Source organism: Globicephala melas, chromosome 10 (assembly GCF_963455315.2).
Source record: "Globicephala melas chromosome 10, mGloMel1.2, whole genome shotgun sequence".
Classification (NCBI taxonomy): Eukaryota; Metazoa; Chordata; class Mammalia; order Artiodactyla; family Delphinidae; genus Globicephala; species Globicephala melas.
In genome coordinates, this window is record NC_083323.1 from 34,133,086 (window position 1) to 34,158,224 (window position 25,139).

General features: G+C 36.5%; 2 protein-coding genes and 1 pseudogene across 2 annotated transcripts in view; 2 read left to right on the plus strand and 1 right to left on the minus strand.

Moving 5' to 3' along the window:
• Positions 1 to 893, minus strand: part of LOC115853078 (leucine-rich repeat and IQ domain-containing protein 1) — a 123,419-nt gene extending 122,526 nt beyond the window's left edge. The window contains exon 1 of the mRNA XM_030856461.2: positions 851 to 893. The gene's annotated coding sequence lies outside the window, so the exon portion shown is untranslated. The remainder of the gene's footprint in view (positions 1 to 850) is intronic.
• Positions 894 to 991: 98 nt separating this feature from the next.
• On the plus strand, positions 992 to 20,183 carry TSPAN19 (tetraspanin 19). The gene is made up of 9 exons (XM_030855410.3): positions 992 to 1,044; positions 6,916 to 7,008; positions 7,099 to 7,171; positions 8,854 to 8,978; positions 12,333 to 12,407; positions 15,578 to 15,688; positions 17,470 to 17,613; positions 18,551 to 18,634; positions 19,912 to 20,183. The coding sequence occupies exons 2-9, from the start codon at positions 6,928 to 6,930 to the stop codon at positions 19,978 to 19,980; spliced, it is 762 nt and encodes a 253-aa protein (XP_030711270.1). The 5' UTR covers positions 992 to 1,044; positions 6,916 to 6,927; the 3' UTR covers positions 19,981 to 20,183.
• Positions 20,184 to 20,800: 617 nt separating this feature from the next.
• On the plus strand, positions 20,801 to 21,466 carry LOC115853065 (SIN3-HDAC complex-associated factor pseudogene; annotated as a pseudogene).
• The last annotated feature ends 3,673 nt before the right edge of the window (positions 21,467 to 25,139 follow it).

The window sequence follows — 25,139 nt, forward strand, 5'->3', positions numbered from 1 at the left end:
TAATCAAACAATTAAAATGCGATTCAAAAGCTTTGCTAGGTGGAAAATTAGATTTTTTTAAAACATGGCTATAAAGCAAAATGTACAGATTCACAAAACTTTCTATAGAAAGAAAGGCGGGAGAATAGGGTAAAGGAGACATTTTCATTATATGTCCCTCTCTGCTCATCTACTGGCTCTTTAGATCAGCCCTGCCCAATTACATATTTGAGCAACATATTTGATTTTAAATTTTGTAGTAGCAAATTTTTAAAATGTAAAGAGAAACAGGTGAAATTTTAATAATATATTTAATTCAATCCAATATATCCAAAATATTATTTCAACATATAATCAATAGAAAATTATTAATTATAAGGCCAATATAATTACAAAGTTTACATTTTTGTTTTGTAAAATAATTCTTCAATATCCGATGTGTATTTTACACCTACAGCACACTTCAATTCGCACTCGCTGCATTTAAGCCCTCGATAGCCACCTGTAGCCGGTGGTTACAGGATAGGACAGGGCAGCCTGAGGTGGATCCCATTGCAAACAGGCTACAGTAAACTACTTCAAGTTGACAATACACCACTTGGAGTTGGCTAAAGCTGCCAAAAATGGGAAATTTTAAGGAACTCCACCTTTCAACTGTAGTTCTTCAAGTTCCGAATGAACTACCACAAATCTTCAGAACTGAAAGGAGCCTCTCGCTCCACAGACTCGCTCAGCCACCCCCCGGGCGCGCGGTCCCCGCTTCGCCCTAAAGCCTGGCCGCCGCGGAGAGGGGCCCGGCTCCGCCTGCGCTCCCGCAACTCTGCCTCGCTTCCCCCTACACCAACCACGGCCTTGAGGGGTCTCGGCTCACCCAGCCGCAGCTAAAGCTTCGGCTTTGTTGGAAAACAGCGCCCGGAGCCTCCAAACAAAGAGTAACCACGGCAACTGCCAATCCCAAGGAAGATGGACCTTACCGGTGCCCCAGTAGGACAAACTATCTCTACTCGAAACCAGAACGAACGCTTCATCTCAGGAGCTGGATAACGAATTTAAAATTCCTTTCAGGTACGTTTTAATATTTAAATAATTTTGGAAAGTATTTAATAAAAAAGGACACTTTGTTACAATTACCCAAGCAGAGGTAGCCTGACCTTTAAATTGTTTCTGACCTATCTACATTTATTATGTGCATCTAGTACAGTTGAGTTGCCCATGTGTAAATTGTACATTCCACAAAACCTTAACCCTGAATAGTGATTTGTGGGGACTGGAAGTATGGAAAAAATGCCAATAAATTGTTTGCCTTCCGTGACAACAGTTTCTTTTAAAAAAGAAAAAAAATCAATCAATTATCACGCAATTATCAAAATCAGTTATGAAAAACTTCTAAGTGAATGGATGTGTGGGGTGAGAAATTTGAAAAATTATTTTCTGTAATATGTTTTACTGTAAAATATTGACGGCGACACACACTTTTAATATAAAACTTGAAGTTTAAGTATATATCATAATATTTAATGTTAACTTAAAAATTCATCAAAGTTTCTTTTTTGGGTGTACAGTGTACAAAATGTAAAATTTCATTTTAATTAGTAACAGATATCCCTGATTTTAATTTTTTTGAAGTTTGCAAATGAAGCATTAAATTCCAAGGGGAAGTAGTTAAGCATAATTGTAGAAGATATCTGATATACAATAAGCTAAAAGCAAACAATTTCATTGAACCTTTGAAAGAAAATAGACTATATTTCCTGGTAACAACTGAATAATAAAATGTATTGTGTCAACTTAAGAATTAATAACATAGAGTGAGAAACCAGTAGACTTTTGATATTAAAAAAACACATTAGTTCCTCATTTAAGAAAGATAATGATTTTCAAAAATAAACTACTTCTGGTTTCAGAATTAAATTTTGGGTATTTTCATTATTAAAGTCCATGCTCAAGTAACATTTTTTCTTTTTCTAGTTTAGTTTTGTTGCTGATTTATAAACTATCAAACTCTTCATTTAAAATGCTCAGACTAACATTATGTTGAAATTCACATTAAAAACTCTTAAAATTTTGTTTGTAATTATGAAATTATTCATACTTTTCCCAAAGAATATCAAATCCATTAGTAATAAATTAATTTCTAAAACTAATTTTAAACAACTAATTTGAAGATATTGTCTGAATTGCTTTCCTTCTTAATGCTTACCTTGTCAAACAAATTGATAGCAAAAAAGAAAAACATTGGAAGTTCTTCTGAAGATAAATTAATCCGTGGTGCATGTCTCTACAACTCATACTTTCAAGTTACTTATTAAAAAGAAAAAAAACCTACTCAGGTTAAAGGATTATGGACAAAGTAACATAATCCACTTTCGGCTATAATTTCTAGGAGGAGTGCAATTAAAGAGATTTTTGCTAAACGCTGCCTAGTTAAACAATAGTTTCAAGTTGAACTGATTTACAATCTATGACTATTTGCAAATTCTTAGCAAAGCACACATGATCCCTCACAATCTTTACTGAGTCTACTTCTCCAGCCTTATCTTTCATCTCCTGCCACTCTACTCACGCCCTTGTGCACTTCACTCTAAAGCCTGTGAACGCAGTGTTCCATCTGTCTTGAAAATTGCTGCCTCTACCCTGTGTTTGCCTGACTGGGACCCTCTTAGTCATCCTTCAAGGATTATCTAGATTCATTGCCTTTCTGAAACTTCCCAGCTCCATTATTCCCAGACCCCACACCCCCAACACAGTTCAGAGTTGGCCACTGGCTTTAATACTTGATTCCCTAACAGTTTGTCTTATTTATTCATTTTTTGTGTTCCCATCTCCTGGCACTGAGAAGGAACTTAAGAACAGTAATTTAGAGTATTATTTAACTAGTGAAAATGACACCTATGAATAGGTGAATTATTGTAAATCGTCCTTCCCTATAGCATTTATACTATTAAAAAATATCTCTGCTGTTGGACCATTTATTAACTAATCAGGAAATGAACCAAAGAAATACCATACCAGGACCTTATTTGAGTTAGGTAAAAAAATTCTTTGTCTACAGCAAAATAAAATACAAGTCTACCACACTACAAATATTTACTTAGGAACTGCACGAACTTGCATATCTTTGTGTAAGCAAATCTTCATTTTCATTGATGTTGTTTTTAGTATGTGGGGCTTGTGGCTGAAAAGATCACACGTGACCATCTCTTACCATTCTATGCAAACGTTGCTATAGGCTTCCTTGGCTCGTTGCTAAGACACCTTGTTTGTTGTGTTCTAACTCTAACTTGAACTGCTTGCTGTGGTCTGAACTATTGTATCCCTTCAAAATTCACATGCTGAAGTCCTTACACCCAATATGATGGTGTTAGAATATGGTACCTTTAAAAGGAGGTGATTAGTTTATGAGGGTGTATCCCTCATGAATGGAATTAGTGCTCTTAGGAAGAGATCCCACAGAGCTCCCTTTTGCCATGTGAGGATAAAAGAAGTCTGAAACTTTGCATCTTTATCTCAGACTTCCAGCTTCCAGAACTGTGAGAAATAAATTTATGTTGTTTATAGACTACCTAATCTGTGGTATTTTGTTATAGCAGCCCAAATGGACTAAAACCCTACTGTTTGAAGTTACCATGAACATCCTCCTTAACCAAGTCAGCTGACTTTGAGAGTACAGAATTCTCTTCCTTTTGACATCTGTTTCATGTAACATTATTTTAGAAATTTCTTCCTCGATTGGTTTACATGAAATCATACTTTGCTTATTTTCTCATTTCTTAAAGTCTGCTTTAAAAAAAATCCAAATTCCTAATTATATCATTCTCTACGATCAAACCTCTGCTCATTTTTTGTTGTTGTTGTTGTTTTGCGGTACGCGGGCCTCTCACTGTTGTGGCCTCTCCCGTTGTGGAGCACAGGCTCCGGGCGCGCAGGCTCAGCGGCCATGGCTCACGGGCCCAGCCGCTCTGCGGCATGTGGGATCTTCCCGGACCGGGGCACGAACCCGTGTCCCCTGCATCAGCAGGCGGACTCTCAACCACTGCGCCACCAGGGAAGCCCCTCTGCTCACTTTTATCTATAGTTAATCGCTCATCTCTTTCATTTATTCCCAAGATATCAGCTCTCTATGGATGACTCCCAGTTCTGCATAGCTTATGCTCTCCACTTACCTGCACTCCATCTCCATTGCTTAACCACAAGGGTATCTTTTACCAATTCAAACCCAATTATTAAATATTAAATTTATGGAATTTATGAAATTTTTTCAAACAATTCCAGTGATTCTCACCATTCTTTTATTTTCCCATCGTAAAATATCTTTCTGATCATCTTTGATTCTTTCTTGCTTGTAGTAAAGCATATTGAAATGTATCAAAACCCTCTTTTTCTCCCTCTAATTATCTTTTTACTGCCCTTTCCTATCTATCGGTCATTTTATTTGGCTTTTCCCACCCTAAATCACTTCTTTCCTTCATCTTGGGCACATAGTTACCTCTGCCTCCAACTGAGAATTGCCATGTGATGAATCGCTATGCACCAATGGAATATGAGCAGAAGAGAAGTATGCCACTTCCACCTCACTTGCTTAAAAGATGCTCGCCTAAGTTTACTCATCCTCTTTCTTTCTGCTGACTGTAAAGGATTACACCTTGAGCAAATTTGGGAGCCATATATTGAACAGGCTGGAGAAAGTGCCATGTTCCTAAGATGATTTCCCAGTAGAGAACCCATTACCCATCTTGGACTGAGAGAGAATAAACTTCAGTTTAGTTTCGTATCTGGGTCCTTTGACAAAACATTTTAGCCTTGAATCAACCCTGCTAATTATTATCAAATCAACAGTCAATCCTCTGCCTTCAACATTTCACACCAGAATCACTGCAGAAATCGCATTCATTAGTCTTCTTTCTCTTTCTCATTCATAGAGAAACAGAGGCTAGGTCTTTGGGCTTAACTTCTCATTCAGACTGTAGAACGAGGATCACAGCTTTCTCATATGCTGCAGTAAATAGAATTGAAGCCAAAATGTAGATCTACAACATCTTGGAAAGAAACTGAAATAAAAATCAAGCAGTCTTTCCAACTGAGTGTCCCATCCAAATAATCCAGGAACTGGAGGAATCCAGGAACAAGACTAGAGGACAGAAACTGAAGAAACCAAATGATAGCGGGAGAGTTTGAAGCAGAGGGTGGAAGATAAAGCCTGGAGAGACTCCTGAAGCTGGGAAGAAGTACCTTGGAAATTTTTAGGAGGAATATGGCCTTGGATTGAAGTAGGGAGGGAAGTGCATGGATACTAACCTAGACATCTCTTACTTATCCACTTTCTAAGGCATCTTTCAGTTCAACAAATGGATTGGGTTTCTTCCTAACTAGGGGCAAACAGCTTCAAGTTAGTCCTACTAACTCTGCTTTTGTTACCAAACCAAACTTGGGCCTGCTCACCCACACGCAGTAAAGCCAATCTACTGACACCAGGTTGTGCTGAAGGAAAGTACGGCATTTATTGCAAGGTGCCAAGCAAGGAGAACAGGCAGCTCCTGCTCAAAAGACCCAAAGTCCCCCATGGCTTTCAGGGAAGGGGTTTTAAAGGCAGTATGAGGGAGATGGTTGCAGGGTGCATGATCAGCTCGTGCACAGTTCTCTGCTCGGCTGGCATCAAGGTGAAGTTTCAAGCATCATCAACCTTCTGGTTTCCACCAGTCTAGGGTCTATGTTCATATGTCAGCAGTTTTCATCTGGTGGGGGTCTGCTTCCTATAAAAACAACTTAGGAATGTGTGTCAGGCCTTTATCAGTGTCTTTCAGGGAACTGGGGGTTGGATGATTCTGCTATGTAGCAGATTTATAGTCTAAATTGTTACCAGTTCCCCAGCCCAACAGCTCTTCTTTGTTTCTACATCTTCACATTTCCCAATCAACTCTTGAGTCAGCCTTTTGAGACTCAAGGGAGGCCTGGGAGGCTAAAACAAAAGCCTTTTACTTCAAAGGACAGGGACACAAGGGCTTGTATACTGTTTCACTTTCACCAGGTCAATTATGTACTGCATGTATTGAAACATTGTAAACTACAATATTTTTTAAAATACTGAGCCAGCTAGAATTGAAACAACCAGGGAAAAAAGAAAACCCAGAAACATACCCAAGAAAATGTAAAACCTCCATATCTAATAGACCAAGCACCAAAACCGGTAAGTATTGATTTTTACATAAATGTTTTAGGAAAATTGGCTATCTGGAAAATAATTTTTATTTAAAACCACCTTAAATTAGTTCCCTTCCTTACACTGTATACCAAAGTAAATTGTAAGCTCATTAAATCATTTAATTCACCTATTCATTGATTCATTCATTCAATAAATATCTATTGCTATTGTACCCACCATGTGTTAGACTCGGGGTTGTAATGGTATACAAGATCTACTCTCTCCACTTAAAGACCTCAGAGTCTACATGGGAAGGAAGACAAGTAAAGATGAAAATAGGCAACAAATAGAGATTAGGGAAAGGCTTCCAAGGCTAGACCTCAGTGAGGAGTTAACATTATTCTGGGAAGAGTTAACATTATTCTGGGAAAGAGGAGGACAGTCAGATGTAAAGGAAAGGTTTCTAGCAAGGAGAACAAGGTGTGTTATGACTGTAAACAAAATAAAATATTTCATTTTCTGAAAACTGCAAGGAGTTCAGTAAGGCAGCTATTGACATGTTCTAAAAATGCCCTCTTGGTCTCGACTGCCTGGCCAAAAAATGCAGATAAAGAAAGAAAGGTACAGTTTCAAGACATCTTCAGTATTTCCTTATATTCAGGAGAGCAAAGGGGAATGTTTTACTGACCGCTGGTATGAGAAGAAAAATATGCAAATAAAGGATGTGAGTAGGCAGAATTATTTAAAGTTATTACTGTGGTGAGTGTTTATTGTAAAAGTTGTGTTTATCTTTTCAGAATCATCAGTATATGGGGAGAAAAAGAATGTTAAGGAAAAACAAAACATTAATTTTTAAATACTTTCTTAATCTCATTAATGGAGCTTTTTTTGTAAGTATCTTCATAATTATTTAGTAAAGAAAATGTGCATTTATATTGGCAATTAGTTCAAAAATAAGTATTGGCTATCTTTTTTTGTAGGTTCTTGGACTTTTACTCATGGGATTTGGTGCATGGCTTTTAATAGATAGAAATAATTTTTTCACAGCTTTGGGTATGTATCTATTTTCCTTTCTCTAAATCAAACAAGGAATTCAGTGTTAAACAATTGCATACATGATTTATTCAGCAGGTGGCAGTATTTCTCTAAAATTCATTACGTACTGTCCAATTTTTCCTCAGAAAGTCTTTGCCAATTGTTCTAAAAGCACCTTATTAAATAATAAGACTTAAATCCAAGACCATAAGGGAGAGGGAATTTTGAAAGAGAGATCTAGGAACTTTGGGCAGGAGAGATGAGAGAAATGGAAGATTGCGGTTGTTCTGCTGACTCTGGACTTTTACAGATCTATAGACTTGAAAGGATAATGGAGATCAAAATAGCTTCACTGCCCAAGTTAAATAATCTCTTTTAAAACTCAGTTACCATATCCTGTCACCATCACATAATTAGAAATAAAATATTCCCTATGGAAACAACTTAAATGTACATCAGTGGATGAATGGATAAAGAGATTTTATATATATAGATAGATAGATAGATATAGACATATAAATATATCTATCGATATACATATATAGATATAGATATCATATCGTTAGGCACTATCCCATGAGCTGAGGATACAGAAATGTACAAGAAAGATAAAGGGCCTGTCCTCATGGAGCGTAATTCCAATGAGGAAGACTAGAAAACAGCACATAGAATGTTCATAATTTGACCCCTGCAAACCTTCCCAGTCTCACCTGCCTGAAACTAAATGCCAGCAAGGCTGAGTTTCCTACACACACTGCACCATTCTGTGTCTTAGAATGCTTCCACCATTCCAACCTAGAGACTTCCAATTATAACTTAAAGCCTAAGCCCAGGTGTTACCTTCTCCAGTAATCTTGCATATCTTCACCTTCTCCCCCTACTAGATTAGGTGCTCTTATACCCAGTGGTGTGCTGATAAATGTCCTGGGATGGAGTCTCAGTTTATGGTATTTGCTGATTTCTGTGGTTTAAATAATCCCATGATGGCCAATTTCAAGGTGCCAGTGTGGACTGAGTTGGTTTACAGATTTTGTGAAAATTTAACGGTTGGCTTTTATGTGCCAGAACAATCTGGTTCCAGCACACCACTGCCCATTGCCTCTACTCTTCTCCCGTAAAATCTAGGGCATATTTAATTTATTTATCTCCCTTTAAAAACAAATTGTTAAGCACTACATTATTGCCATAGCACTAAGCATTTAACAGTTAGCCTGTTGACTATATAAATATATATAGTCTCTAGCACAGACAGTTCAGTCTAGATGGAGAGAGAATAAAATACAGTTTTAACGGGACCATATTAGCAATAAACTCAGGGTTTCAGACATGGGAAACTTAACCCACATGTGTTAAGTACTCAGAATATTTTTGATGAATGAATGAATGAATATAAAAATGTTTGGAGGTACATTAGACATAGAAGAATTCACCCTAGAAAAAGTCATCTTCTTTCATAGAAGACAATAAAGATAAGGTAAAGTTAAAGGGACCTTCTGAGATTGAAGAAATTCTCTATCATGTCATTAAAGGCAAAAAAAGTTGTTAAGAGCAAGTAAGAGGTGCCAGAATGAGGTTAAAAAAGAGAGAAACAGAATCCTAGTGGTTTGTTGACAGCTGCCTAGGAAACCTTGGGTTGCTGCATTTATTATTAAATAGAAAACAAATGTCACTTAATAATAGCTGTTTTGTGGATTCCACAGATGAAAATAATCACTTGATAGTATATATTTTTCGAATTTTGATTGGAACTGGTTCTGCTACTGTTCTTCTTTGTCTCTTCTGTTATTTGGGAATTCACAGTGAAATCAGATGGCTTCTAATTCTGGTACGTATTTCATTTCAACAGCCTGAATCTGTATCTTTGATTTTCAGTGTTTGAGTCACACACGTGAGCAAGAATGATTTATGTCACTGTAACGCTGCAGTACAATGTGCTCTTGGGAATAAGGCCATGAAGTGCCCCCGCCCAAGAATCTTTTCTAGGTAGAATTTTCTTAGTGAGTTTCCTACGGACTAAATCTGGACCTCAACACTTACACACTTAGATATTAATTTTGAACACAGAGTCAATAAGAATCCATCTCCTAGGGTGAACTACAATTAACCAAACTTAAATCTGAAGACTAAAATCAGAATACAGTATGTTAAAGGCCACGAACAATGAAGTTTAGCAGGGAAAAGGAAACATGGCCTGTAGTCGGCATATTTTCTCCCTGTGGGTGTGCCATGTGGGAAGCTAACTTGTAACTGAGATCACAATTTATAATTTAACAAAAAGAAATACAACTGCTGAGAGAGCCAGACTCCGGCATCTGGCTAGCACACTATCTCTCCGCAGGCATATAACATGAAAAGGTAAATTATAATGAACGTGAGCCATTTATCATACGTGGGATAGGTATGGATCACAATCAGTGGATTCAGGTAAAATATAGCTTGTAACATTTTCTTTAAATCAAATTAGTTTTAATTCACAGGCACTTTCCTGTGAAGCAGATAGGAAATTCAAATGTATCCAACTGTGCCCCTCTTGCCAGGAAGAATGCAGAGATACTTAGCTCTTATGTAGTGCTGAAAGTCTGGGTGGTCACTTTGGATTCTGTTTATCAGTCTACACCAGTTACCATGAAAGCACTCACTTTCCCAGCTGATGTGGTCCCTTCAGGACTACATATTCTGCTGTTTGAATGGCCTAGGACAGCAAAGGCAGCGCTGTTCTTCATCCAGTATATACCAGTACAGGCATATCGGTGAAATTCTTTTGTGAAGGATTGGTAATTAACCATTACCTCAGTTCCTTTCCTGCAGTTCCCCTTCCCTGACACCTGAGACATTCAACCCTGCCAAGGACACAGCAATTAAAGGAGTCATGCCTGACAGAGGAATTCGTTACTGCCTATTGTTAATAATTGCTGCCTATTATTATTTGAATATTACCCATGGCAGAGACATTTTAGGCAATACTGGAAACCACACCTTCATTTCCCTCTGGGTCTTGCCTCCTTACCATGGCAGTGCCAGGAAGCCAAGTGCTAGCCCCCATTGCTTTGAGAATCTGCAGACTCTAGGATCAGTCTCACAATCTTTTTAGTCTAAAAAAGACTTCACTCTCTCTTCTTACTCTCCTCAAAGGCACAACCTCTATTCTCAAATTTTATCTTTCTCTTCTCCCAGGGCCTATAACATAATTTTCTCATGGGGCTTCTGATTTTGGATATGGAAACCAGGACAGAAATGATTTGCAGGAAAATTTTAATTTTCTCCTTGCCACAAATTCCCATTTAGGTAAAGGAGACAGAGAGCCTGCTATTAATATAATGTTGTGGTTTGAGGATGGGAAAGGAAGGAGGCAACTTGAGGGAGAAAAACATAAACATCTTATAAGTTTCTGCCTCATGTAATTCAAGTATTAATGGACTGTGACTAAGAAAGCCTGACAGACCCCATCATAAGGAATATACATGCTACTAGGACCTGATAGCTTAGATCCTGAAGCCAAGATACCATTCTCCCTTCCGGACGGTCCATGGAAGAGTATTGCAACATTTTGTAATCATGACACTTTTGCTATTCTCCTCTGAATTTACCAATACTTTTTTGATGGACACACTTTTTCTTTAACCATGTTAATTCACATAGTCAAGCTATGGCCAAATCTTATATAGGCCTAAACACTATTCTCTGGCTTAAAGGTGATTTTGCATGCTCCTACTCTAGTCAAATAGATATTACTTTTGCATTTTAACTCCTTGGGACAATTTCACTTTCCTGTTAAAAGTTCTCCAGCAGTCTCTCACTGTGCTCTCTAAGTGCTAATAACATATAAATACACTGAATATTTCTTCTGTAAATATCTAACTGCTGTTAAAAAATAATTTTCAAAGGTAAAATCATGAATCACCTATATGAAACTGAGCATGTATCAGAGGCTTTATTTATATAATTAATTAATAGAGGAACCAGTAAGAAGTAACAACCAGTTTAAATAAGAATTAAGCTTGTGGAGATTTATATTCTCTATAGACTATTCATTAGCATTTTCATGAATAGTAATCATTTGCATTGCTCTGGAAACTTTTGTATTACTATCAGAGTTGTATAAGTTAACTCTTTGCAGAGTTGAATAATAGTTTAGTCAAAGGTAATATTTCATACTCCCATTGAATCAGAAACCTGGGAGGGTCCACAGACAATAAGCAGCTTGCCATTGAAAAGAAACCCAGTGACTTTTTTAAAACAATTGTTTTGCGCAGTTTTCCCTTTATCTACCTGTCTTCACTACTATCCCTTGGCAGTGAAGATTAAGTAAGGTGTTGTGTGTAGAAGTATTAAAAATCTAAACTTCTAAATGGATCTAAAGACCATATTTTTGTCTCTGAAAATAGGAAATATATTTGTCAAGTAAGCAATTTTAATGGACTATTTTAAAGTACTAAATGTTTAAAATAGGTGAAACTAAGAATACTAACAGTAAATCATCCTTGCTTATATTGATATTTTAGTTAGTAAAATATTCAGACTGCTAACTTTTAAAATTATTTTGAATTCTAGATAATATGTATCACTATTCACTGCTATGATGAAGAAGATTGCAGTGGCCATATGTTTAAAAAAAAGAAAATAGTCAAATCATGTGAAAATCATTTTGTTTGGCTTTGGATAGAAGTATTTTCAGTTTTCAAAGAAATAGTCCAAATGTGCATACAGATTAACTTTACTATTGCCGTTGCCTTTGTTACTTTCTCATTATTTTTATTGTTGTTGCTGTTGTTACTTTGTGCATGATGGAATAGTTTACATGGTAGGTCACAATTTAGTGAGTTCTCCACTGGTAGCAGAATGGTGTAAGTGGAGGTCTAGATATTTAAGTTCCCCTCTATGACAGTTTTAGATCTGAATGAAGAAGGTATCATCATCAACTCCATTAGACCAAGTAGTCTGTTAGGGTTCTCATGAAGCACTATCACTTCTTTCTATCTTACTCTTATCCAAATGTTCACTGATTTTTTTCTTTGCCTTTTGTTTCAATAATTTCACTCATGTATGAGAACAGGAAACTTCAGCAATACCTATGTATTTTAAGACTGTACGTTTCATGTGATGTGCATTTTCCCATCATTGTAGCATCTAAAAATATATTAGGAGCATAGTTCTCATTTCTGTGTTTCTTTTGTTTTAGTATGCAGTACTGTTAATGTGGGCCTTTGGTGTTCAAGTTGTACTTTCAGCACTCATCTTCACAAAGAAAGAGGAGGTATGGAAACATCATCCTTTTATTTGAAAAATAAAGAAAAGCAGATACTTTAGATTATTGAGACCTAAACCTATATTAAAAGCTAAAGGTAAATGTCTTTGGGGGAAAAAAAGGATTCAATGGAAGTACTAGAATTCCATATAGGAAGGGGACAGGGGTCAGATTGGAATGGTGGGCTAGGAGAACTTGTCTTTAACTCTGTCTGCAGAAGATTGAGAATGTTGTAAATAACAAAGAATGTGGGGGAAGAGGAGATGATGCTTATTGTGGGATATCCAAAATTGGCCCCCCAGCCAACCCTGGCTGCCACTACTGACTCCATCACTGTACTATATTCTATTTTTGTAAAGAAATACCTTTAGATTTGTACAAATTTTAAATTTAGCAATTTCATTTAAATAAGATTATTGAATAATTCATATATTTTGTACAGGTATGGTCATGAGTGATACAGTTAACTAGAACAAGATTTATATTTTTCAAGTCAAGTTCAAAAAAGCACATAATAAATTACCTGAAAAACCTTTTTGGTAGCAAAACTTACCTATTACAGCCAGAGACTTTTAATTCTTTAAGAAATGTCAGTGTTTCAGTACAGTCAAGGTCTGACTTTGTCTCATGGGAGACTCTCCTGTAGCAATAAGAGCATGGACTTGAAGTCATACAGATCGGCATGTGACTAGATAACAACAAGCCATTTAACATCCCTGAACCTATGTCTTCATCTACCTACCTTATAGAGTTATCATTAACTGATGATTATAAAGTTCCTGTTATAGAGTAGCTATTTGGGAGCTCTCTACCTTCCCTCAATTGATTTTGAAGGAGAACCTGATTAATTTCTAGGCTTCCTAGCCTTCAGATTCTTTCTATATATCAACTCCTAATTAATGGCCAAACCTCGACAAAATCTTTCCTATACAACACCATTGCCCTCCACTTTCATTTGCTCTCTTGTGCTTGGCATCTATTCTGGATATCTAATTATCTAGGGCCTGTTGTTAATGGTTTGGCATTTGGAGCTAAAATTTCTTCTTTCCATATCCAAAATGTGTGTGTGTGTGTGTGTGTGTGTGTGTGTGCACACACTCAAGTGAGTCCTATAAAGCTGTTTTGGTGGCACAGCACCAGATCCCAACCCATCAGCCTCTAACTTTTGGACCTGGTGATGGAACCTGAATATCACACTTAAGGACCCTTAGCACATGAATATAGTTAATCAGTGGCACCCATATTTATTTAAGTATTATTCACATACTCCTCTCTACCTATTTTAAGAATAAGAACTATCATTTACTAATAACTACCATGTGCCAGAGACTGTGATAAGCACTTTACTGGCACTATATTATTGATCCTCACAACAACTCCTAGAGATGCATTGTAAATCCTTCTTTCTAGGACAGGAAACTGAGGCTTTGAAAGGAGAACATACATGCTAAAATGTATCATAGCCAAATGAAGGAGTCTGCACTCTAACCTTATTAACTGATCCCAGAAATGACAGCTTTGTTTACATCACTTGCTTTCTACATTCAGACTGGACTGAGTTCTCATGAGCCTCTAAATAGTTTATGTCATTTACAGTGCCTAACTCAGTGTTGGAGATGCACTAGGTCTTCATGGGTTGTTTGTCATACTGAATATGTGTGAGGGAATTTTACTTATATAGTAGTCACCTAGATTATATATGAAAATCATTTTTACTCTTATGTACTAAGGTGTGATTCATATGCACTCTGAATCTCCCAAGTAATGCTTTAGCAGATAAGTAAGAACATAAGTCTGCCCCCTCTCCACAAAAATATAAAAGGAAAAACATCATTTTCTATTCTAAATAAAAATTAACTTAGGGAATATGTTAAATTGATCACTTATAGATCTAAATAACATGTTATTTTATTCCAATCTTCTTAAATGTATTAAAGCATAGATATGTAAGTGGGTAAAAGTTTAACTTGTACAGATGTCTTAATTATTGTAGTATTCCCACCAGTTATTTAGTTTTCACTATTAAAGAACAGCATATTACAATGAGAAATTATTAGACTAGAATCCAAATGAATTATATTTAGAAGTCTCAGCTCCTCTTCTTTATTCATGTAAACAAAGCAAATAATCATATTCTCTGAGTATCTATATCCGTGTTCATAAAATACAAATAATATCTGGCCTTTCTACCATTTTTGGGGGGCCTCACCGTGCAGCATGCGGGATCCTAGTTCCCTGACCACGGATCAAACCCTTGCCCCTGCAGTGGAAGTGCAGAGTCCTAACCACTAGACCTCCAGGGAAGTCCCTGGCCTTTCTACCTTTTGCTATTTTACAGGACCAAGTTAGGAATTAGTTATGAAAGTCATATAAACTTCTAAATGCTTAAGAAAGTTCCTACTAAAAACTACCTTTGCAAAATCTAGATTTCAAAATAGCAGTTTTCCTCCAAACTTTCACATGATTGTTTTTGTTTTAGCATTGTGAAAAGACTTTTTTTAATTAAAAATCATAATTCTTGTAAAAATATACAATAGACACAGGTCAATAATTTTATTTAACATCTTGTTTAATGCAGGAACCAGTTAAGATATAAAAACCAATTCAAAGGAGAGTCCAAAGAGAAGACACTACAAAACCGAAACAAAACAGGCTTGGAAAGGGGACAGATCCGATTCCATCCCCACCAGGAAAAATTCATCTGCATTTCTCTGACAAAGAATCATTTGCCTAACTACAGTTTTCTACAACTTACAAAGTTGTAAGATAAATTAAAAACTAGGAAACGTACAGACTCGTAGAAACAGAGGACCCTGAAGGTGTACTAGAGAAAGCCTAGTTTTCATTGAAAAGATCCTCAGCCATTTTTTTTGGTCCATTTAAAAGCCTTTCACAATTTTTCCTGAGGGTGTAAAAAGAAATGTAGAACCCTTCGACATTCAGGAGAACAGCACATAACTTTCTCCCTAATCAGAAACCAAGTCTAATGTAGTCTTCCTATAGATCACAGTGTGAAAGACCAAAGGCCTCCACACTCACTGATTGCTAAAAATAGTTATAAGGAAGAAAAAAACACCTAGAAATAATTAGAAAACAACAAACTGACTTGGAATACTTTTTATGAGGAACCATAGGGAAAGTTTCTATCAAATTTTCACTTTTAATAAAATTTTCAACAGGTTCACCAAATATGGCATGATAAAATTGATTCAGTCATTTCTGAGTATGGATCTAAGGACTTGCCTGAAGACATACCCAAGTGGACGATTCTAAATGCCTTGCAGAAAACAGTAAGATGAAATTAGCGTAAAACTAAAAATTAGACGCCAAAGGTGACCGCCGCTGAGAAATGGGGAGAGAAGGAAGAACAGGGAATGGGGCACAGGAATTAGAGGCTCTTGTATTTCATCTAAACCAACAGGGTGAGATAGGATTGTCTCAACTTAAGATCTTGAGTTTTATCTTTCTTTTGTAATGTGTATCTCCTTTTCTGGGTTAATTGATGTGCATTTTAACCTGAATTCATGTGTAAAAGTGTTGGGAGTCTACTGCCAAGTGGAATAATCTACCCTGTCGCCCCCATGGGGAGATAGGGTCTAAGCACAGCCCCTGCTGGCAGCATAGTATCCTGGTGGTTACCATTTGAACCTGAACATCAGGTTTGCCACGCAGTAACTTTGTGATGCTGGATAAGAAACCTTCTTTTTTTTTTTCTGCGGTACGCGGGCCTCTCGCTGCCACGGCCCCTCCCGCCACGGAGCACAGGCTCCAGACGCGCAGGCCCAGTGGCCATGGCTCACGGGCCCATCCACTCCGCGGCATGTGGGATCTTCCCGGACCGGGTCACGAACCCGCGTCCCCCGCATCGGCAGGCGGACTCCCAACCACTGGGCCACCAGGGAAGCCCAAGAAACCTTCTTAACTTCACGTACCATATTAACAAAATAGATAGGCAGAATGACCCCTACCTCTGGTTGTTAAGAATAAAGGAAGTAATGTAGGGAATATAGAGAAAGGCTTGGATCTGGGACATAGTAAGCAACTAATACTTGTTAGCTAATGTTGTTAGCATTATTATTTTCACAGTTCAGATTTTTCTCGGCAAGGTAAGGGAGTGTGTGTAGTCAGCCAAATTGTTTACAAGAGTAGATCAGCATGGGAACATAGTAAGTGCTTTACACCAAAAAAAAAAAAAAAAAAAAAAAAAGCAAACATTTAATAGCACCAGGCCCTTTTACAGGTGCTTTTCATATATTAACTCATTTAGTCCTCCCAACCCAATGAGTTAAGAACCGTTATCTTCGTTTTATAGATGAAGGTCAGAGAAATTCAGTAACTTAGCCAGTATCACTTGGCTAATAAGTGGCAGAGCCAAGATTCAATCCCAGACAATCTAGCACTAGATTTTGTACTCAGCTACTACACCAGAGCCTCACATAAGCATAGTTATTATTTTTAGTATATTTAATAACAGAAATGCTTTTTAGGAAAATTTAAATGTATTATAAATGATTTTATTCATCTTATGTTTTTCACTGATGTATGTGATCTGAACATGTATTGCATTTTCAGATTGCATTATGACTGATAGCAGGGTATCAAATCTTAGGAAGGTTTGATACCCTAAGAAAGTAGTAATAACCTTGAGTCTTTATGTATATTTAACACATATGGCAGCACATGTTGGATAAATTATAAAGAAAACTGTTATAGTTAAGAGAAGGTGTGGCTAAGGTGATTCTCTCTTCTGTTCTGGATCTAAACATGGTTTAGTAAATCAAGTATATCTTTCATCCTGAGCTTCTATAAGGTAAATTCAGATATAACAATTTCATTCATACATAGCCCACTTATATGAGTAGAGATCTTTAGCTCTGGTTAACATCAACCATAGCAGCAACAAGGTAATGGATTAAACAAACAAAAATATACTTATTGTTTTAATTCACTACATTTGAATGGAGAATAAATTAATAAATTTATCACAAAACCACTTTAATATGCATAGGAGTCATATAATTAACTGCATTTTCAATATTTTATAGTAAAATTTATAGAATCTTTTTTCTAGTTACAGTGTTGTGGCCAAAACAATTACACAGATTGGATGAAGAATAAGAATAAAGAAAATTCAGAACAGGTGCCATGTTCTTGCACAAATTCTACATTAAGAAAGTGGTTTTGTGATGAGCCACTGAATGCAACTTACCTAGAGGTAAATGTAAGTTAAGGCTTCTCCAAGTGTTTATGGTACCTTTTTTTTTGCAAGTCATTTTAGAAATCTGAGCAATTTTTTATATTAAAAACAATGTCATTCATGGTTATTAGGTTCTTAAGCAACTTAACTAAAATGAAACCACAGCAAGGTGAATTGTATTATTTGTTATATAACAAATTAATTAAACTTGCTGGAGTATGTGATATAAGTTCTCCTAGAACTTGGGATACCATCAACTTTCTCCTCAACCATCCTTTGATGAAAGAGGCACTTTTGACAAATCTCTGTTGTGTAGGATTGGTAAAGGAGCTGCAATAGCAGAAGTAAAGAGGCATGAGGTTTGGCAAAAACTGAGGGAGGAAACCCCAGCAGTGACAAAAATGGTGTTTAGGTAAAGGTGGCAGAAGCAAGAGTAGAAGTTCATCTGTAGCAACTGCTATTTACAGATACAGAATATTGATAAACTAGGGATTTCCATCCCAAGAACTTCTTATTCTTTTGTAGTTTATATACTGATGTTATTCTATTTTTAAGATGTATCTTTCAATAACATAATTCATTCATAGATAAATGGAGTATTATGTTTCTTAAAAGATTCTCCTATTTGGGAAGTATCACTTTAGGCAGTAGTATGCTGAATTATAGTAGCGTGTAGAAAATCAAATCCCTCTCAAAACTAAATTTCTGATTTCAACTACATGACAACATCTTAGCAACTTTAAAAGTAGCAACCGAGGTGTCCTGCAATTATATGAAGCTTTCTGGGCTAGTAAGTCCAGTCTCCAGTTAGACATTGACTTGCTTTTTAGACTTTGGTAAATTACTAATCTCTGTGTCTCTTCTTCTTTGTAATAGAATTATGTATAAAAACACTTCCAAAAAAAAAAACAACATTTCCATCTCCAAGTCAGCCTAAGTAAGTTCTTTTCCTTAGGGTTGTGAAAATAAAATCAACACATGGTATCATACTAATGCTTTAACATTAATTGGAATTAACTTTGGACTTTTGGCTTCAGAGGTAAGCTTTTGTTTATATGTTTAAAGATAAAAAAATTAACTATAAACTATATAGGATAAACTGTAGAACAACCCGGTGGAGACCTAATCAGATAAATTAATCCAATAGGAGCCAGGACACTGAGACTGTTCACACCCAGGAGAGGAATAGGTCCCAACTGGAGGTGATATCCCTAAGTCAGCCTGGGTGGAGTCTGTTAATAAGTTATCATCCTGGGAGGTGGTGATTTCATTGCTTTGTGATTTTTTTAGAAATATCAATACTTCATATCTCGGCAGTGAGAGGACCATGTTTGGCAGTCTGCAAGCTGGCAAATTTCTTAAATCTAGGCTGATGTTTGACATTAGTAAATCTATTCACTCAAATACTCATTTGTTCATTGCCTCAATCATTCATTCAATAAATTTGGAGGGGGGGGAGAACATCTACTGTGTGTCAGGTACTGTACTAGATGTTAGAGATACAATGGGAAGCCAAATCTACATATTCCTTGACCTCCAGGGTGCCAACTGCAGAATCAAGGTTCAGAAGTAGTATTTCATTCTCCAGTTTCAGTGAAGACTGATGAAAGCTAGTGAAGGCTATGGATTCAAAGAAACTGTGAGAGTGGATAGATTATTACTGTGTAGACTAAAAGGTTGGAATAAATATGTAATGCGTGGTTTGGCCAAAATAGGATACCAAATTTAATTTTATGTTGATCCACAAAGGCACTGACCTAAAGTTCCATAAATTCTCTTCAGCTGGTAACAGTGTTAGTCTCAGGATAGTGGTAAACAAGACATTTTTATAAGCACCGATATCATTCTTTTTAAATGTTTATTCTCTATTCATGCTGAGGTATTTAAGGCAAGACTGAATGGGGGATATTATCTGTGCTCCATTTTATCATCTACCCTTTGCAGACCACCTTTCATGATCCTGTAACAAAAGGAGGGAGTTTTGTAGGAGTGATGACAAAGTTAGAAAGATGATGAACACAAAACATCAGCAGTTCATCAAGGCATCTAGCCCAATGATAGCCCATGTAATTAAAACTGAGCAGTCTATTCCTTAGCCCCCTCTATAAATGAACTTGGTGACAGCTGGGTTACCCTACAAGACTCATTCTGCAGACTTCTTATCCACAACCATATGTACCTTACTCTGAAATTTTCTTATTCTCCTTGATCCCTTTTCCATTTACAGAATACATTTTGGTGATCATATAGTATTAACTTTACAAATTATTCTTATTGATTACATTTTGATCTCTTATTGTTTCCTTTTTTTTCCAGGTTTTGCAATTCTCATTAACCGTTTCCTTCTTTAGACACATCAAGAATAGAATATATGCAGAAAAATGATCTTTAGATTTTAATTTGTCCAGAAGAAACCAGTTAATTCTCAAAATAATCATGTTGTATTCTTCTAGTCCAAAAAATAAAAAAGTTTTGAATTATATTCATTAAGTTTAAGATTTATTCAAGTCATTGATTATATGTAACACAGAATTATTGGATATTTTAATGAATCAGCCCATGAAATTTTTATTAATTTGGTTTTTCAAAATATCAAATTCTGGAGAGATTGGAATTGACATATATACAATATTGATACTATGTGTAAAATACATAACTAATGAGAACCTACTGTATAGCACAAGGAACTCTACTCAATGCTCTGTGGTGACCTAAATGGGAAGGAAATCCAAAAAAGAGGGGATATATGTATACATATAGCTGATTCACTTTGCTGTACAGTAGAAACTAACACAACATTGTAAAGCAACTATACTCCAATAAAAATTAATGTAAAAAAATACCAAATTCCGTAGCTTATGACTTTACCTTGACTTATTTTATGAATTTAGAGAATATCATCATATATGCTAATTTCAAAATATGGTAAATTATCACATATATTTTGAGTTTCTTATGTAGAAAAAATACCTATATGATGTTAAGAAAACACTAAGTAGGGGTCGGTGCCGGCGTGGCCCGAGTGCACGCGGGTGGCATTGTCCGCCCAACTGTGGAGGGATGCGGATGCGACAATGAGCAACACGCGGCTGCTCGGAAGAAGCGGCCCCGGCTAGCAGACGCCTCTCCCCGGGCCGCGCCCAGTCAGCGCGGGCGTCCGGGGTGTCTGTGGAGCCTCAACTTTGACTATTGCCCAGAAGAAAAGATGTTTGGTTTTCACAAGCCAAAGATGTACCGAAGTATAGAGGGCTGCTGTATTTGTAGAGCTAAATCCTCCAGTTCTCGATTCACTGACAGTAAACGCTATGAAAAGGACTTCCAGAGCTGTTTTGGGTTACATGAGACTCGTTCAGGAGACATCTGTAATGCCTGTGTCCTGCTTGTGAAAAGATGGAAGAAATTGCCAGCAGGATCAAAAAAAACCTGGAATCATGTGGTAGATGCAAGGGCAGGACCCAGTCTAAAGACTACCCTGAAACCAAAGAAAGTGAAAACTCTATCTGGAAACAGGATAAAAAGCAACCAGATCAGTAAACTGCAGAAGGAATTTAAACGTCACAATTCTGATGCTCACAGTACCACCTCAAGTGCCTCTCCAGCTCAATCTCCTTGTTATAGTAACCAGTCAGATGATGGCTCAGATACAGAGATGGCTTCTGGCTCTAACAGAACGCCAGTGTTTTCCTTTTTAGATCTCACATACTGGAAAAGACAGAAAATATGCTGTGGCATTATCTACAAAGGCCGTTTTGGGGAAGTCCTCATCGACACACATCTATTCAAGCCTTGCTGCAGCAATAAGAAAGCAGCTGCTGAGAAGCCGGAGGCTCAGGGGCCAGAGCCTCTGCCCATCTCCACTCAGGAGTGGTGACTGAGGTTGATGTAGAAGGGGAACAAAAAATGAGTTAAATTTTGGAAAACACCAACAAAATGACCCTATTTTTAACTTGGATACCTGTTATTCTGCCAAAAGATGATTTCTAGAATAGTTTTGAGTGGGTTATTTTCCCTCCAGTTCCACAAAGTCTGAAGCCAGTATCGAGCTTACTAAAAGGAAAAAAAGAAGTGTACATAATATTTAAGATGCTGAGTATTTCATAGGAAAGCTGAATGCTGCTGTAAAGTGCTCTTTAAGGCTTTTTTTAAAAAATCCCCTTCTAATGAATGAAATTAGGGGAATTTCAGGGGACAGAGATGGGATTTGTTGTATGATAAACGTATGTAGTTTTAGTCTTTCTATATTGAGAAGCAGTGGTTGGGGCATTTTTTAAGATGGCTGGCTACACTTGTTTTCCTTCGTTATAATAAATTTGTCATAACTCAGTAAACACAGACTTGCCCCTAGAGGTAGTTGTTAATAACTTTGAAATATTACGGTGTTGCCAAGGTTCTGATGATTCAAACCTGTACTACTGAATATTAAGCGGGACGGACTAAGCTCTCTAGTGCGAATATCTTGAAGGAGTAATTTCTAAATATACAGAGGTAACTTGACTGTATATGTTGCATCCTGTGTCACCTCCCTCCATATTGATATTTGATAAAGTTTTTAATTTATATGAAACTTCTAAAGCAGAATCAAAGTTCCTCTTGGGGAAATGTCAAATCTTTAGGATAGGCAATCCTATATGAATAGTACCAAAGCATTACCCCTTGGTAGAGAATGCACTCTATTAAAATGTTAAATGATCTGAAAAATAAAATGCGCACGTCTTCAGGATGGCACATGAAAAAAACAAAGGTTAATGCTTCTTGGGGCACATTTCTTAGAGGGCTTGCAAGTGTGTAAATAATTTGTTTATGTTACATGACTGGTGACTTCAATGAAAATCTGCACAATTCAGTTTTAGCTCTGGATTACTTCGGTTGACCTTTGTGAAGGTTTTATCTGTGTAGAATGGTTGTTCGACTTGTTTTAACCTATTGGGGTTTTGGGTTTTGGGTTTTTGTTTTTTGTTTTTCATTCTATATTAAAGTAAAATTCTACTAAAAGAAAAAAAAAAGAAAACACTAAGTAAGCAATTATAACATATACTTTTGCAAATTTAAGGAAACAATACTGATTTATAGGAGATTTAAAAGAAAGATTGAAAAATCTTCATGACACTACATCCACATTGAATTAATAATTTATTTCTCTCTTCTTATAGTGCTTGCAAGTGAATAATAAATTTAAAATTTGACAGATTTGGATATACTTTAGTGGCAATAATAAAATATTAAAATAACAATGAATTTTTAACTATAGCAAAAATAATCTATTCTAAATACTCGTTGAATTCTCATACTCATTACTTTCTCCTCATTCTTTCCCTTTTTTTATAAGTTTTGTTCTGTGCATGTATGCACAATTCTCTGAAGGATATAAAAATAACCTACCTGTTCTATTTTCCTAACAATGATACTGTGAGAACAGAAAAAAAGTCCTTTGAAAAAATAAAAGCTGCTATACAGATATGAGGTATTATCATATCATTGCTGTCCTTTATAGGAAAAGGCTGCCTTGACCTTGAGGAAATGAAGAAAGAATAGATTAACTGAAGATCCTGCATAGAAGGATCTGCTCCTATAGAAGGCTCACTCTTATTTACTAATTCAATCATATCTCTTTTCATCTGTCTATTCAGTACACTGCAGATTACAGAGACCTATGGACTTTTTTTTTTTTTTTAGTCAGCACAAAAGAAAATAGAATAACGATTTTTTCTGAAGTGACCTGTAAATAGACATGCCTTCTAAATTTAAGGGAAATTTTCTTGGGATTTAAAGCTCATTTTCAAATTCCAGTTTTCTCTAAAATATGCCACAGGAACACACTGATAGCAAAAATCTCTCTCCTACTTGGGAGTTGAGAACCAACTTATTTGTAATCAAATAAATATTATAGAAATATATTCTGATATATTTGTTTTTTGTATCAAGGAAACAAAAAAGGTCTCTAGATACTAGATTGCCTATTTTTAGCTACTACAGTTAAATCACAAAATATATGCACTACTGATCAAATCTATCACCTTTATGATTTTAGGAAACATTGTCTTAAAAGATGTTGCTTTACATCTTGAATAAAATAAAGACTTACTTGGTAAGATAGAGTAGATCAGGATCATATCTCTCTCAATATTTGTTTTTCATTTCTGAAATAGAAAACGTAGAAAGTTCTGAAAATCAATCTGGATCGCAGTGAATTAAAATTAAGGGCAACACATAATCCTGACTTCCCCTGCAAGTTGTTATATCACTTGCAAAATACATTTAGCTTACTTCAGGCTCCCCATTTTAATTATGTTTCCAAAAATCAGGACTGTTTTGTGATGGTACTATATAAGTGACCTATTTAAAAATTCCTTTTATCTTCTTTTCTTCTTCCAGATAAATATGCATGCATTCAGTCAACAAGCATTTATGAAGAACCTACTATGTACCAGAGACATTACTCACTTATGAGATATGAAGATGAATAGATAACATGTATAGTTCCTCTTCAGGGCTAGCTTCAGGAGCATACAACCTGTCTTTAGAAGAGCTCCACACTTGGCTTAATAATTGGCAGTTGCCATCTTGAAATTCTTAACTTTTGAACAAGGGACCTCACATTCACATTTTGCGCTGGGCTCTCTAAACTAGGTAACGAGCCCTGTCCCTGTAGTTAAACTCAGAGTCAGTCACACATCCTGACATGTGAACAAATAAATTGTGTGCATGTTATAATTTTTATGGACACCCAGAAGGAAAATGCCTAAGTTTGCTTTAGGAAATCAGAGAGCACTTCAAAAAGGAGAGTCACTCATTCAACAGTTACTTATTGAGCAACTGCTACTTCTTGGGCACTGTTCTAAGTGCTAGAGAAAGAGTAGTGGATAAAACAAAGCAAACAAAATATCATGAAGGTTACATTCAAGTCAGCAGAGCCAAACAACAACATATAAACAAAATTATTATGTCAGATGGTGGGAAGTGCTATAGAGAAAAAATAAGTCAGGAAGTAGAATAAGGAGTGTTGGGGAATTATGAAGATTGCAGTTTGAAATAGGCTGTACAAAGATGGCCTCATGGAGAAAATGACTTTTGAAAGAAGAACCAAAGGAAATGAGAGGATAAGGGGAAAGAGCACTTCAAGCAAGAGGAAACAGCAAGTAGGAAGGAAGAAAGGGTCTGAGACAAAAGTGACCTGTAAAGCCTTGCTCAGTACTTCACAGTGTAGGTGGCCAATAAATGTTAATGATCTTTAATGGGTCAGATTACTCAGGATGCCATCAGTTATAAAACCCTATTGCCAGGAATTCCTTGGCGGTCCAGTGGTTAGGACTCGGCGCTTCCACTGCAGGGGGCACATGTTTGATCCCTGGTCAGGGAACTAAGATCCCGCAAGCTGCAAGGTGTGGCAAAAAAAAAAGACACACAAAAAAACTGAACAAACAAAAACCCCAATTGCCCTCTGAGGTTGTCTGACTCTGTACTCTATGGGTTTGATTCCATTAGGCAATCACAAATAAAATCTGTCCAAATTTGTTTGGTAAACAATAGCTGCTAGTTCGGTTAGT